This window comes from Bos indicus, chromosome 7 (assembly GCF_029378745.1).
Source record: "Bos indicus isolate NIAB-ARS_2022 breed Sahiwal x Tharparkar chromosome 7, NIAB-ARS_B.indTharparkar_mat_pri_1.0, whole genome shotgun sequence".
NCBI classification, from domain to species: Eukaryota; Metazoa; Chordata; class Mammalia; order Artiodactyla; family Bovidae; genus Bos; species Bos indicus.
Window position 1 is genome coordinate 81131465 of NC_091766.1, and position 15090 is coordinate 81146554.

Sequence of the window (15090 nt, forward strand, 5' to 3'; positions counted from 1 at the left end):
GCTTTAATTTTATCATATATGATCTGTATTATATTGAAATATGTTCCTTTCATACCAATTTGGATGAGAGTTATTGTCATGAATGGATGTTGAATTTTGTCAGATGCTTTTTATCCATTTATTGAGATGATCATATTATTTTTATCTTTCCTGTTGTTAATGTGGTATATCACATTGACTCATTTGTAAATATTAAACCATTTTTGTATCCCTAGAATAAATCCCATTTAATCCTGATGTATGATCCCTTTTTTATATATTTTTGGATTCAGCTTGCTAATATTTTGTTGAGGATTTTTACATTTATATTCATCAGAAATACTGGCCTGTAATTTTCTCTTTTTTGAGTGTCTCGGTCTGATTTTGGTGTCAGAGTAACAATAGCCTTATAGAATGAATTTGGGAGTGTTCCCTTCAATTTATTTTGAGAATGCTAGGTATTACCTCTTTGTTGTATGTTTGATAGAATTCCCTATTCCAGTCCTGAATTTTTATTTGCCTTAGTTGAGAACTGCAGTGGAGCAGAGCCGTGGGAGGTTTCAGTCTGCATCCTTTGCCTTGTTCCCAGGAATAAGGAAGCATTGATTCCTTTAAGAGTAGAGTTTAGGTTTCTTATACAGCCCTTCTGTTAGTCCCACTGGTTTTAAAACCAGCTAAGGGTACTCCTTCTCTCAGGGTGAGAACTCAGGGCTGGAGTGTCCTCTCCTAGGGACGCAGGTCCTGACCTGATGGCGTTTTTTCTCTTCCTACCTGACTCTGTGTGGATCTTTCTTTATAGCCATAGTTGTTGTATAAGAGTCTTCCTGCCACTCTCCAGTTTGTTTTCAGTGTTGTGAATTGCTCCACATATAGATGCATTTTTGATGTGTTCATAGGGTGACTCGGTGTCCTTGTACTCTGCCATCTTGATCTCCATCTTTTACCTTCTTGAAAGCAGCATTAGAAGTAGCAGAACAACCTCTACCATGACAACTTTCATTCATGATGGGCAGTGAGTTGTATGTATACCTGAATGCCTCCTACCTTTTCCACAGCACTGGTAACCTCCCATCCACTTTTGGTTGCCAGGCTTTTGAGAGCCTCCACATTGCCATTACTCAAGGATACCTAAAGTATAAATAATTGAAAAGCTATGAGTTCAGTGCACAGATATGTGATCAAATATTTTCTGCTTAGAAAATGGATACTGTTAGAGCCAAAGTGATGATGTTGAAGTTAGAACTAAGTTATACAAACATAATTTCTGTCTCAGACTCTTAATTCAGAATTCAGATAAATCATGTGAGTCCTATATGCTTAGGAAATTAGTATCATTTTAATTGATATCCTAAGTAAACACAAGAATAACCTTCAGTGTGACTAGTAATCAATGTATAATAAGTAAATTTGGATTTCCCTTTACATTTCATGGTCAAAACATTAAAATGACTAATACTTTTTTGTTGAGAAGGCGTGTCATTCAGCACAGACCATGATGAGACACTAGATCTCAACGTCCTATGTTGTTTGAATGCATTTGATGCAGATCAACCAGAGTCTGTAACTCAGTAACTATGTAGATAATTCAAACAAGGCAGTGAAGCAGCTGGCTGATGACTAGTTACTCATAGATTGGTTTTGTTTCATTTTGAGATGACAGCTTGCTATAATTCACCTCTACATCTAACCTGTGTAGGCACAACATGAGTCAGTTAAATGAGGGGGTTCCCGTTTTTGTAATGAAGCGATTTTTACATGAAGAACTTCAGATCATAAAACTGTCACCTGGTTGCCAATATCCCAGTATATGCAAAGTGGAACTTCTTCTTTGTGGGAAATGACATATTTTCTGGAAAAAAATGAAAATATTAAATAATAGTTTTCTTCCCTGTATCTAGCACATAGCAATAACTGTGACACTTTCTTCAAGTGAAATCAGCAGTTACAAAAAGCTGCCTTTACTGGTGGAACAATCAGGAAGAACAATTTTCATCACAGTAGCATCCACACTCAAAAAATATCAAACCTTCTCTTTTTATATTATGTGGGAGTAGAGACCCAGAGAGGGCTCTTTGCTATGCAATTTGTCAGATAAGAGTCCATAAAATCTTATACCTGAGTCCCTTACCTGCCTAGGCGAATTCTCTTGCGTGCGAGAGCTCCACGATACCGTCGAAAATCATCCTTAAATAAATTTTAAAAAAAAGTAAAATCAATACATTCTTAATATTTCTGTGCTACAATCCTTAAGTCTGTCTCTCCTAAATCAGTTGAATAGGCTAACTGGGACAAGGAGTCTCTACGTGAACTATCTTCAGGTCAGAGTTGGCAGTAAGGCAGCTTATTCCACAAGACTTAATTCTGATGAATGTAGAGCAGCATAGAGAACTGGATATAAAGCGGGAAAAGAGAGTCAGAAATGAGACATGGAAGACATATGCTTCCACCAGCAGCATGTGGCTGAATAGATGTGGGGTCTTCAGGGCTTTCGCTGTTTAAATAAAAGACCAGAGTGATTTGGAAAAAGAGGAAAAGGATCATTTTACTTTGTGAGGCAAAAAAGAAAGAAAAGCAAAGGGGAATGGACGTGGAGGTTGTTGCCAATGCAGGAAAAGATTCTGGGTGGAGCTCTGTACCACAGCTTCACCTAGAATAAGTGATCTGATTACTGAACTGCATGTGCTAATAACTGACCTTTGACATGGGTTTGATTTTGGGAAATGTGATCAGTTCTTCCTTATCATCGACAGCATTATAAATGAGAAAAGCACTGTTGATGTGACGGCCCCGGCTCTTAGACCACTCCTGGCAGTCAAAGGCCTCCACGCGCACTCCAACTTCAACACTGCAGAAGGGCAAGAAGGGCAGTGGGCAGAGAGCCTGAGCATGCTAGGCCTCCCCCGCCCACCACCCCACCAGCTCCTCCAGGCAAGGAAGAGAAGGAGGACCCTGTGTTGTTTCTTTGTTGTCCGCTAATCTACACAGCAGTTAACATCCATTTCATCAAGTCGATCGATCTTATGTACAGGCTCCTGGGAGCATGTCTGCTTTACTTTCCCACTTTCAAGTAGTAAAAGAAGGCCAGTGGAACCTTATATACATTCATGAATAAATTTTGGTAATGGGGGGGTAGGGTGTTAAATTATGCCAAAGTCAAGTTTTCTCTCCTAAAACGATAGTTCTATAATTTAAAAGCATCAAACACTGAAGTTGGATAGGAAATACAGATGTTCCTTTTTACATTTAAAAAGAAAAAAATACCAAGTTAAATCTTTCTTTGTGTGTCAAGAATAATAAAAATAACTGAAAGTGTTTTGGGCTTCATGGTAATAAATGACAGGTCCATTATGAGTTGTTGACCATATGGGATCCTTCTGAGAGTGAAAGGAAGAATTAATGATTATGAAACACACAAACCAAGACCATCCTGGATCAAGTGGGAAATATAGTCAACCTTATTATGAGATAAAAACCAACTTATCATAACAGTGTAAGGAGGCCTCAGTGGAACAGAGGATTAATATGTATGTCAATAGATTTTGAACATGAAATTTCAAAAAAAATTAGGAGGAATGTGGTTATTTTAAAGTATTCCCTATACTCACCTCCAGGTTGAGATAAAACAAAGAACATTGCTTATGTGCAAGTTTGAATTCATTTTCTAGCAATCTAAGAGCACCAGGTGCTTGAGAAATTTGTATGCAGGTCAGGAAGCAACAGTTAGAACTGGACATGGAACAACAGACTGGTTCCAAATAGGAAAAGGAGATCGTCAAGGCTGTATATTGTCACCCTGCTTATTTAACTTGTATGCAGAGTACATCATGAGAAACACTGGGCTGGAAGAAGCACAAGCTGGAATCAAAATTGCCGGGAGAAATATCAATAACCTCAGATATGCAGATGACACCACCCTTATGGCAGAAAGTGAAGAGGAACTAAAAAGTCTCTTGATGAAGGTGAAAAAGGAGAGTGAAAAAGTTGGCTTAAAACTCAACATTCAGAAAACGAAGATCATGGCATCTGGTCCCACCACTTCATGGGAAATAGATGGGGAAACAGTGGAAATGGTGTCAGACTTTATTTTTTTGGGCTCCAAAATCACTGCAGATGGTGACTGCAGCCGTGAAATTAAAAGACGCTTACTCCTTGGAAGGAAAGTTATGACCAACCTAGATAGCATATTCAAAAGCAGAGACATTTGCCAACAAAGGTCTGTCTAGTCAAGGCTATGGTTTTTCCTGTGGTCATGTATGGATGTGAGAGTTGGACTGTGAAGAAAGCTGAGCGCCGAAGCTTGATGCTTTTGAACTGTGGTGTTGGAGAAGACTCCTGAGAGTCCCTTGGACTGCAAGGAGATCCAACCAGTCCATTCTGAAGGAGATCAGCCCTGGGATTTCTTTGGAAGGAATGATGCTAAAGCTGAAACTCCAGTACTTTGGCTACCTCATGCAAAGAGTTGACTCATTGGAAAAGACCCTGATGCTGGGAGGGGTTGGGGGCAGGAGGAGAAAGGGACGACAGAGGATGAGATGGCTGGATGGCATCACTGACTCGATGGACGTGAGTCTGGGTGAACTCCGGGAGTTGGTGATGGACAGGGAGGCCTGGCATGCTGCGATTCATGGGGTCGCAGAGAGTCGGACACAACTGAGCGACTGAACTGAACTGAAGAGCACCAGACATGCTTTACCAGGTCTGAAATGTGTTGTTGACAATGGCGTTGAAGACAAGACGGTCTCCAACTGTAGATGGTCCCCTGAACTTAAACATGTCCACAGACTTCAGAACAGGATGGGCTCGACACAGGCGGCTGGTGAAACAAAGGGAAGGAGAGAGAGAGAGAAGAAAGTCGTCATTCTCAGAAATGTTTTCAGGAGCTACTGCTTTGCTTAATGGATGCAATAGACCTGTGTTTGGGGTGCTTTCTAATGAACATCTCTTTTAGCCCAAGAGGGTAATAAATAACTAGATTGTGTGTGTCGAGAGTGGTCCTGTGACATTATCTGCAAATATTTTAGGAAATACAGTGTCCCAGTCTGTGGGTGGCTTTCCCAAGATGCTGGTGCTTCTGCTCTTGTGGCGACAGTCCTGTTCTTGTTTTGTGCCCTATGGAAGTATCTCCAAAAACCAGACACCTGTCTTTGGTTCTGATTTCAGAGTTTCATTCCTCCGGACAGCTCAGGACTACAGTCACAGGAAGCTGTGACTCCCAGGTTGGCATGGGAAACAGTGAAGAGAACTTTCAGCTGATGACATTCACATGAGTTCCTTGGCTTCACTGTTACGTAAATTCACCCACATGTCCAAGACCAATTTTTCTTCCCCACAAAAAAAGTTACCTGCATTGCTGCACAAAGCCTGAAAGGCTGCAAGGTACACATTTTATAGTTTTTTGGTGTGCGAAGTTTTGAAAATCTATAACGAAAATTTGATCTCAGAAAGTTACTATAATTGTCTACATTTTAGATTCCTACTGTAGTCATTCGGTTACTGTACAGAATTCTGCTAACCATAAGTGAACAGATTCTGCCATAGTTAATTACATCGTAAGCCTTTATAGTAGAACAGGCTTAAATGTTTTATTGTCATTAAGAATGACAATGTTGTTTTAAAAACAAGCTCTTATATTTGTGCACAATTTTAGGATAACCACAGGTTTCTAATTATAGTCATAACTATAGACATATTAATAAATAAAATTCTTTTAATTTTGGGAAAATAAGACCTTAACAATTTTCAGTGGTTACAAAAATTGTCAGAAGGGCAGATCCTGTTCAAATGCATTTTCAGAGACTACAGTGTTCTTTAAAGCTGCCCAGTTACCTACATGGCTCCATTAAGAATGAAATTACCCTTTTTGAAACTTAGCAACATTTAAAAGTACTTTTCCAAGTTCTTCCCTCTTTCTCATCATACTTTTCAATTAATCCTTTGGCCATAATGATTCTAACCAGCACCTTCAGAGGTCAGACCTAATTGTGAACCACCTTTTAAAAAGTTTGTATCTTGACTGTTTTTAAGTGTAATGGCTGTCTTCTATTTCTGTTTTCCATCTACTCTGTCATAACTATCTTTACAAGAGTTGCAAGGTCAACAGTCATAATTCAGAATAACTGTAAGAACTGTCATTTCCTTTTATTTCTGAACCAAGAATTTAAATGTTAACACTCAGGAAAGGACAGAATAATTCTCAGGTAAACAGGAAAATGACTGATCATTGTTTCAGTTTGATAAAAGGCAACATTGTTCTCTACTTGTTCCCTTGACTCACCCAGTAGCCAGTCTTAGACCCTTCTGCCTTCTCCCGACTAGTCTCAAGATCACAAACCAAAGGTTAAAACCAAGAACCTTGCAGAAATAGTAGCCACCGCCTCCATCCAAGCCATGATCTGGCCACCAAATGTATTTCCATGATGGTTTGCGTGGGGTGGGAGGACAAGTTCAATGCTCTGAACAGAGGTGCCCTTTGTGGAAACTGTTCCTTCCTCTTCATCACAAATGGGATCTGAAAGGCAGACATAAACAAAAATGGTAGAGTTAAATGTAGAACCTGAGGCTATAACCTTTCCTTCAACTCATGAGATTTTTAGAAAAATTATTTTTAATTTTTCTAAAAATTAAATATTATTAATTAAATAATAATACTTAGTTAAAAATTAAATATTATTACCCAAGACTTAAAACTCCCAAGGAAATGAATAGGTTTTATTTAACAGTGAATTGGGTAAGATAAGAAATCAGAAAGGGTGTTTTACAGACTGTATTCCAACCTATTTTATAAGTCAACTAGAATTTTGATCAAAAGAACAAGTAAGTTTAAATTTGAGTTGCTTCAGGTGGAGAAGGGGCAGATTACAGCAGGTTAGGGCAGAAAGAAATTGGGATTGACAGATATGTTATTGTCTTGATTGTGGTGATGGTTTCGTGGGAGTATGCATGTCTCAGCACCTATCAAGTATAACTTTAAATATGGGCCATTTATGGTATGTTAATAAAGTTAATGAAAAGAAAGGGATTTGAGCTTTAGGGGCCATGGACACTGAGAATCTGGAACAGTTTGCTGTAAACTTCTGAATGGGAATGTGGCCTCCCCTGGTGACTGCTTTGTAATGAAAGCAGTCACAAACAGAAAAGACACAATACATTGTTCTTCTTAGTGTCTTTCTGCCTCTTTTGAATCATATCTGCTTCATTTACTGACAAATTGGTTTTTCCTCTCAACAATGGAAAAATCATTTACTTTGGCTGCAAAGCAGTAAAATGTATTCAGTTATACTTCCTGCATCATCAAGTGAATCACCAGCTAGACTTAAATCTCACGTGCTGTTGTTGAGGAGATGGGGGAGGAATCACAGATCAGGGGTGCCATGCTGGTTGTACTCTTGGAGGCAGAGCTGAGCTGGCAGTGTGAGAACACAGATATGCCCAGCTGTTGCTGGTAACTGGGAATGGAGCCCTTCTTGGCACATTTATATGTAAATCAGCAGAGAAGTGTGGTTACAGAGATTTTAGTTCCATTTCCTAATGTAAATTTTATATTTTTAATTAACTGTCTTTTTCTTTTACTTTTCCCCCCCTGCATTTCACTGATCATTTCAGTCCCCTCCTTAAAAACATACAGTGACTTCCCCTTGGCCTATTGGAAAAGCCTGAATCATTCTTATGACGCCCAAGCCCTTCCTTTCTTATCTGGCCTATGCCTACCTCTCCAGCCCCAGCTAGTCTGAATGCCAGTAGCAACCCTTCTTCCCCCATCACATCTTTTCATAATCTCTCTCTCCCTCCCTTCCAGCCGCTCCAGCATTTTTCAGCTCCTATAACTAAAATGCCATCTTCAGCATCAGGGCATTTGTACATGGTCTCTCTCTGTAAGTAGCAGTCTCGCTGGCCACCACCACCTTCTTCCATTTACTGAAGAAGCAAAAAGCCCATCTCCGTTACCACTTCCTCGGGAAAGCCTTCTCTTGACCTCCACAGCTGACTCCACTGTTATGAGCTCCTGCTTGTGCCTTTCTTTCACAGTCACAATTTTATGTTTATTTGTGTGATCTTTCATTATCTGACCTCCTAGATCCTGAGCTCCTTTGGGTAAGGACTGATTTTTTAAAATCCTAATAGAATTCAGAATGTAGGTGCTCAGTCAGTATTTATTGAATGAATTAATGGATGGATGTATGAATAAACTTAACTTTGCTGATTTATTCCACATTCACAGTCCTTACTATCAACAGGATATTTTTAGGTAACAAAATGATTGTACTGATTCATACTTCTATTTTTTACAGTAGTTTCCCCAGCTCTTCATTTTCACTTAATTAGTATTGTGGATACTAATTAACTGAAATTAGTATTCTATACTAAATACTATAGTATTAGTATAGGATTCAGTTTTTCCAGTTGTGTGTGTGGGTGTGATATAGGGTCTCATGGTGGTTATAGTTTGCATTTCCCTGATTAATAATGAGGTCCAAAATCTTTTCAAATGCATATTAAACTTTCATGTTACCTCTTAATAAAATATCTATATTGTTTGCTTCAAATGTTACTTCTCTCCTATTCTTTCTCTCCTCTCTTCTTGGAACTTTGATTAGATGCTTGTTAGACTTCTTACTCCATTCTCTCTGTCTTCTAATCTCTTGTATAGTTTCCATTTCCTTGTTTATCCATCTCCATTCTAGGTAACTCCTTCAGATTTACTTTCTAGTTTACTGTCTTAGATGCTGTTTCATTATTTAGTTTTAAATTTTTGTTATTTTATATTCTTTTTGTATAGAAATTCTTTTTGCTTCTTCATCTAATGTTCTAGGTCATTTTCTTGTTCCTACATAATACTTTTGATACTCTTTTATTTCTTAAAATATATTAACCTTTTACTTCAGATTCTTTATGTGGTAAATTCTATTTCTTTAGTTTTCATTGCAGGCTTCATTCTGTTGTCTGGTCCTTTTCTGAATTCAGGTCACTTACTTTTGTCTTATGATTCTTGTCTAAGAGCTCACATTCCTTGGATCTCTATCTGTGGGAGTTCTTGAGGACTGGGCTTAAAGTTGTGGATTTAAGGATTTAAATGCACAGAGGATTTGCATTTGTGGCTGCAGATCACCCGTGGGTACTTAACACAGTATGAATTCACACTAGGTTTTACTTGGTCTGTTTTAAGCCAAACAAATTATGTGAATTCTGACACCAAATATGCTTGAGAATGCAGTTGTGATTGAATCCTCAAAGAGAAACAAGTGTTTTTCCATTCCACATAGGGCTAAGTGGAAAGCATGCCAACCAGAGCTCTCAGAGGCATGGTTTTTCCAGTTGACCCACTGAGGGTATCATTTTGGAGGTGTTTCAGCTCCAGGTCTGGTTCCCTGATCCACCTTCCCACTTGACTGTGCCTCCTGAGCTCAGGCAGGGCCCTTAAAACACAGCTCAGGGTCTACCACCTACAGGGTCCTCCTTAGCAAATGCCAGCTCCTGTGTCTCCTTACACTGCTGCATTTGTGTTTCTGATCATTTGTGGACTTGAAGCCTCTTTCTTAGTTTTCTGCCTGCTGAGATGTGTTTGTAAATATTTTATCCAGAAATTTTAGATTTTTTTCAGACTGCGAGTCCACCATATTGCTGTAATCAGAATTGGATTGCTTCCTAAAGTAATCCTTAAAAAGCATATGAAATCTTAAATTCTTAAATCTTTCCAACTTCTGTCTTTTTTAAGTACTGATTTTGCTAGATAATTTTTTATAAACATCCCAAACTAGTACTGATTGAGATATTTTTAAGGTTAATTTCTCTTACTCAAATGGCACTTTTTTTGGTTCAAAATAAATTAATATAAATTATCTACAATATATAGCTAAATTAAAAAAAAAAGAAAGGTGTGTAATTGAATATTGTGTTCCCAGGATAAAATTAAAAAAATAAGAAAAGACCTTATACTGTGAGAGACATTGTAAAGACTCAGATATGAGGCAACTCCTTTTCTGATGGATAACTAAAGAAAAATTTACTTGATTCCTATGAAGACATACATGGCATACACTGGGGTACATAGAGCTGTGTACTAGGGCAGGTCGCAAGTGGGTAAGGATCATCTAGGAAATGTATGCAGGAAGGTATTGAGTATAGGGGACCTTGGTGCAGAAGTATGCCTATTTGGAGGTAATTGCCAATCGTTGGGGAAATGGGGCACTCCCAGGTTTAGACTAGAGACCAGTCTGGGCTCAGAGCTTTGGCTGTGCACCCATGTTAAGGACAGTAACAAACCTCATCCTTTCTACAGGTTTCCAGCTGGGACATACTCATCTGGAGGTCAATTTCAGTTCTTGTACTTTGGATGTATTTAAGTATTTTGTCATTCCTCTTGGACAATGTTACATTTATCCCACATTTCTTCGGTCAGGAACTTTGACCTAAATTGAGGTTATTCTGTCTTTGATTTTCTGTCTCACTACCACAAAGGATCAGGACAGCAGCAGAATGCACATTCTTTTCAAGTGCACATGGAACCTCCTCCAGAATATGATCACAATCATATAATTAAAGTTCCTGTAAATAGATTTACTAACCATCAAACTTGCCACTTTCCTTCATCAAGTTTTTAAAGGTATCTTCATGTTGTAATCGAACTTTCCTTCTCTCAGAAGCCAGATTGTGTTCCACATGATCTTGTTCAGTTAGAAGTGTGACTGGTTTTAATTGAATCTAGAAAAAGAAAAACATTTATCTTTCATTGCCTTGTTTAATTATAAAAGCACAACATGAACTTTGCAAAAGCAAATAATATGCCACATTATTTTCTAACTCAAAGTAAATAGAGCATTTATGGATATGTATATTTAATGTACATATAATGGATGTGTACATTTTATTTTGTCTTGATTTTTTTCTTAAAATATTTTTAAACTAAAAAAATCAATGTAGGCTTCATAATTTGTTCATGTAATATGTGCCTTTAAAAAGTTTTCCAAATATTAATTTTCCCTGATTTAAAAAATTTTCAACAGAATTACAAAATAAACTATTCTTCAAATTAATGAATGAGGAGAGGGACTTTGACTCCACTAAATTCTTGTCAAGAAATGTTTTCTACCTTTTGAAAAATTAAGATATCAGAGGGAGAGAAGAAAGATATTCTAGAGAAAGCTGTCATGATGTTCCCTGTTTGGAAATTTCATCACATTATGGGAACATTATCTAATAAGCAAACTGAAAGAATCAGTATATCAGACTAAAGCTCCAGCTGACCTCCAGAAACCTGGAAATGTGATGCAACAGAGCAAGGGCTCAAGTTCTTCCAGAAATGCCTGAGTGCTGTCCTGTGTGTGAGTCACCTTGCAGCTGGACTGGGAGAGCTCCATGCTTATTTACAGGCCACGTGAAGGCTGACCCTTGACCAAGATAACGATGAAATAGGTAGCGATTTCGAATACATGGTTAAAGTCAAACTCCCCTGGATGACTTCATCCAACTTGTTTAGGAATGTAATGACTAATAGCTTATACTGGTTTAACTAATTACATAGCTTTATTTTAGTTGTGTGGCCCGTGGGGTGCAGAAGACCACCTGGTAAACTAATGTTTCGGCTTTCCAATCTGTAGATGAAGTACATTTTGTGTGCTGAAGAGATCCCTAAGAGCTGTGGCTGGACGTCTTGAACCTCTCGGGTATTTGCTGTGCTTTCTTTCTCCTGCTGTGTCCTTTCCTTTAGCTTCAGTAAGGCCTAGCACGAGCATACCCTGTGGAGTCTTGGGAAGCGTTCCATGATCTGGCCCGTGTCATTGTTGGACTAGATTGAGTTAATCATTGCCCATCTCATCCTGGAATGAACTCACTATGGACAGAGACCCAGGTAGCCCTGTCGGTTCAAACCACTGATTTTTCATGGCTCTCTTAATGGTGTGCTACTGAGTAAGAATGTTACCAACTAGAAAATGAGGTGCTTTACAATAAAGGTTATCTGAGCTAACCAATTATGGCAGCACTCAGGGCACTTGCTTTCTCAGAAGCACTGTTGGAAAACAGATCTTTAGGCTCAGCAGAGACTGGACGGAAGTGTGGCTATTCTATTCTTATTCCATGAGTCCCTGAAGCTGGAGGGGGAAAATGATGGGCTTCGTTTTCTCCTCCATGTGAAGGAATGATTTGGGGAGGTGGATTCCTTTCTGTCACTTCCTCTCAGATATGAGAACTCTGCAACCACCCCTGTATTCTCTCATTCACAAAAGTTTGGAGATTCAGAGGGGATTCCAGGAAAAACAGAATGTTTGACAAGACCTGTCTCAGTGTCTCAATGATTTTAGTGAACATAGGATCCCTAGGATGCTTTGTCAAAGTACAGATTCCAAACTCCTATACTAGTGATTCTAATTCAATAGGTCTGAGATACAGCCCAGAAAGCTGCATTTTTATAATACAATAAGTGTTATGAACTTCAGTTTGAAAAAACAATGCCCCCGGACAATGGGGATTTGCTTTGTGGTCTATTTTATATCAGACAGAGAGTGGAAGAAGTGTCCCAGTATACAAAACTGCAGAGACACCTGCCACCCAGGCACCACCATGGCCTAACTAGGCCCTGGCCCATCTGTGTGCCTCCTGGTCCAAGTGAGGAGTTGCTGGTGACTGCTTCTTTTGGGTACAGGGAGAGCTTTGCTTTGTCCCAGCTGGTTCTTCCATGGGAGGAAGACTTTTGCAGAGTGAATAGTACTTGTGGAGCTAGGAGAAGCCACTGTGCCCACTTCTAAAGCGATCCTTCAAGTGAAAGATTTGAGTTCTAAATTGAATTATTACATTTTAAAATGCTTATACTAAGTGTGGGTCCTCCCATAGGTATCCTGGCTCTAAAAAGAAAATCCAAGAAATTATAGTAAGTCTGCAGTAGACAAAGGACAAGCTGCTCTGGGCCAGCGCCAGGCAAGCCCACTGGAATCCCCACATCAGGCCAACATATCTCTATTAAGGGTGTTTGTACACCATATGGCCTGCAGCTTGTTTTCAAACTTCAGTAACTCAGCAACTTTGACATTATTCCTTTAGGTTTGAAAAAGTGATTGGACCATAATGCACAATTGGTAGCTAAAATGCTCTTGCTTTAAAAAATATTTTAACTCGATTTTGAGTTATATAACCACAAAAGAACCAAACCAGTAAGCAATATTTTTGGGAAACTGATATGACCTTCAGACCACTTAAAACACAATGTTTTTTCCCTCTTTCACAAACTGGCTACATCTCTCATTTTTTCTAAGGTAGTTAATACTGTGGTATTGGTGACAGTTACAGTAAGTATTGGTGAATAACAAGTCTTGGGAAAGTGTATTCCTGGTAAGAGAGAAATGTCCCTTACCTGTAACAATTCTGATGCTGGTAATTCTGTTAATGAGTCCCTGAATCATATGCTAGATACTTTTCAGACAGAAATTTACCTTTTCTTTTCCAACTGGTTTGGCTACAAAGGTAGAGAAAGCCACACTAACAAGTTTCTCAGTGCCAGTGAGCATGTCCTCTACTGTAACCTTGATGCTGATCTGCAGTGGAAAGAAAAATAAAACATTTTCAGTCATCCAGACAACAGATGACACTGCGGCATTCAACATTCATTTATGCGCTTCACCATTGTTTTGTTTTTTTGAAAAAAAACAGTATTTTAATTTACTTTTAGTCAGTATTGTCCTCTCCATGATTTTCTATTAAACTGAAAAAGATATCTTCTCTGATTATAGAAAATAGTATATTTACCATGGAATATTTTGTTAAGTGTAAAAATAAATGATAAAAATGGAATCTGACTATCAAGAGTAAATATTATCACTAATCCTGTCACCCAAATTAATAATTACTAACCTTTATATAAATTTTCTCCCGGTGTTATACATATATATGAACTGTGTGTCTATGTATATAGCTCTGTATGTATATGTATCTGTATACACACACACAAAAGACTACCATACTGTATTTACAGTTTTATATCTTACAACTTTGGGGCATTTATTAAACATTTTCAAATCCTATTATTACTAAATGTGCTTTTGAAAATAAGATATTAACAAATGCCATATAGCCCCTCAGAGAGGTGTACCATAACTATTTTTAATCTTCAGTCTCAGTTTTATAACCAAGTTGACATGGATAGAATGTTATTTATAGTCATGTTATTTGCAGCTTTGTTTCTTCTTTCAGGAGTTTTCTTTTTCAGGATTAGCAAGAATTGGCTAAGACACGCTATGGTGATAACACAGTGGACTGGATTTCCCATATGAAGAACTCTGAAGCTTAGGTCCTTATCACGATCACACTCTGCAGAAGTATAGGTAAACTTGGGAACACAGCCCAGAGAAATAATACTATCTTCTTGAAACAGTGGTCAACCTCGCCCATCTTAGTTCAGCACTGTGCTATCAATGATAGTATCTATTTCTTCATCTTCACCAAGTACATCATGCACAGAAATAAACATCAGTCAGTGAGTCACTTAACTTATGAAACCAAGTTAGTATTTGCATGGTAAATGTAAGTTAACTAGATGGTGATCAACCAGATTTAAACCATCCATTCTAATTCCCAACAACTCTCACCCACATAACTTTCTACTTTCAGAGAAATAGGCAAATGAAAAATAGACAACTAACAGTAAAAACAAAGCAACAGTTTTGGAGAGTTAAAGCAAGATCTGAACCTTGTCTTCTATTAGAATAGTTGATGACCAAATGTCTCAAAAACATATGCCAGGGAGAATTTCACTTTTTGTCATGACACAGTAGGTCAGTTTGGAACTATGTCATGAAAACAACTGGAAAATCGGACCAAGTATAGGAAGCAACTGTTTTCACACCTAGGACATCAGGCAATGCAGAGCTGGATCTCCACGGAAAGGGAGGATAAATGAGGGGAGCACTTGCTGGGCTCTCATTCTGCAGGCAGTTCCCAGACGATGACCAAGGAGGGGAAATGGGAAACACTGAAATGAGGACCCAGAAATCAAGATCAAGGCAGCTGAGACTGTCCCAGAAAGGAAGGAGCTACAAAAGGGAAGAATCCCAGGTATGTGCATATTGTCCCTGTTGAGTGTTTGGGTTGATACCAGTCTGAGCCTGTGTAGGGTGAAATTTCACA

General features: G+C 38.5%; 1 protein-coding gene across 4 annotated transcripts in view; it reads right to left on the reverse strand.

The window, feature by feature from the left end:
* ACOT12 (acyl-CoA thioesterase 12) overlaps positions 1-15090 on the reverse strand; it is a 43006-nt gene that overhangs the window by 14532 nt on the left and 13384 nt on the right. For 2 of the 4 annotated variants that reach the window (XM_070793989.1, XM_070793991.1), the window contains 8 exons: positions 13401-13502; positions 10542-10677; positions 6331-6487; positions 4673-4792; positions 2674-2824; positions 2108-2163; positions 1765-1828; positions 1009-1107 (listed from right to left, as the gene is read on the reverse strand). In XM_070793989.1, the coding sequence (XP_070650090.1) occupies positions 1009-1107; positions 1765-1828; positions 2108-2163; positions 2674-2824; positions 4673-4792; positions 6331-6487; positions 10542-10677; positions 13401-13502 (885 nt within the window). Of the gene's footprint in view, positions 1-1008; positions 1108-1764; positions 1829-2107; positions 2164-2673; positions 2825-4672; positions 4793-6330; positions 6488-10541; positions 10678-13400; positions 13503-14809; positions 14936-15090 lie in introns of all 4 variants that reach the window. The other 2 variants (XM_070793990.1, XM_019965381.2) reach the window with 2 other exon arrangements.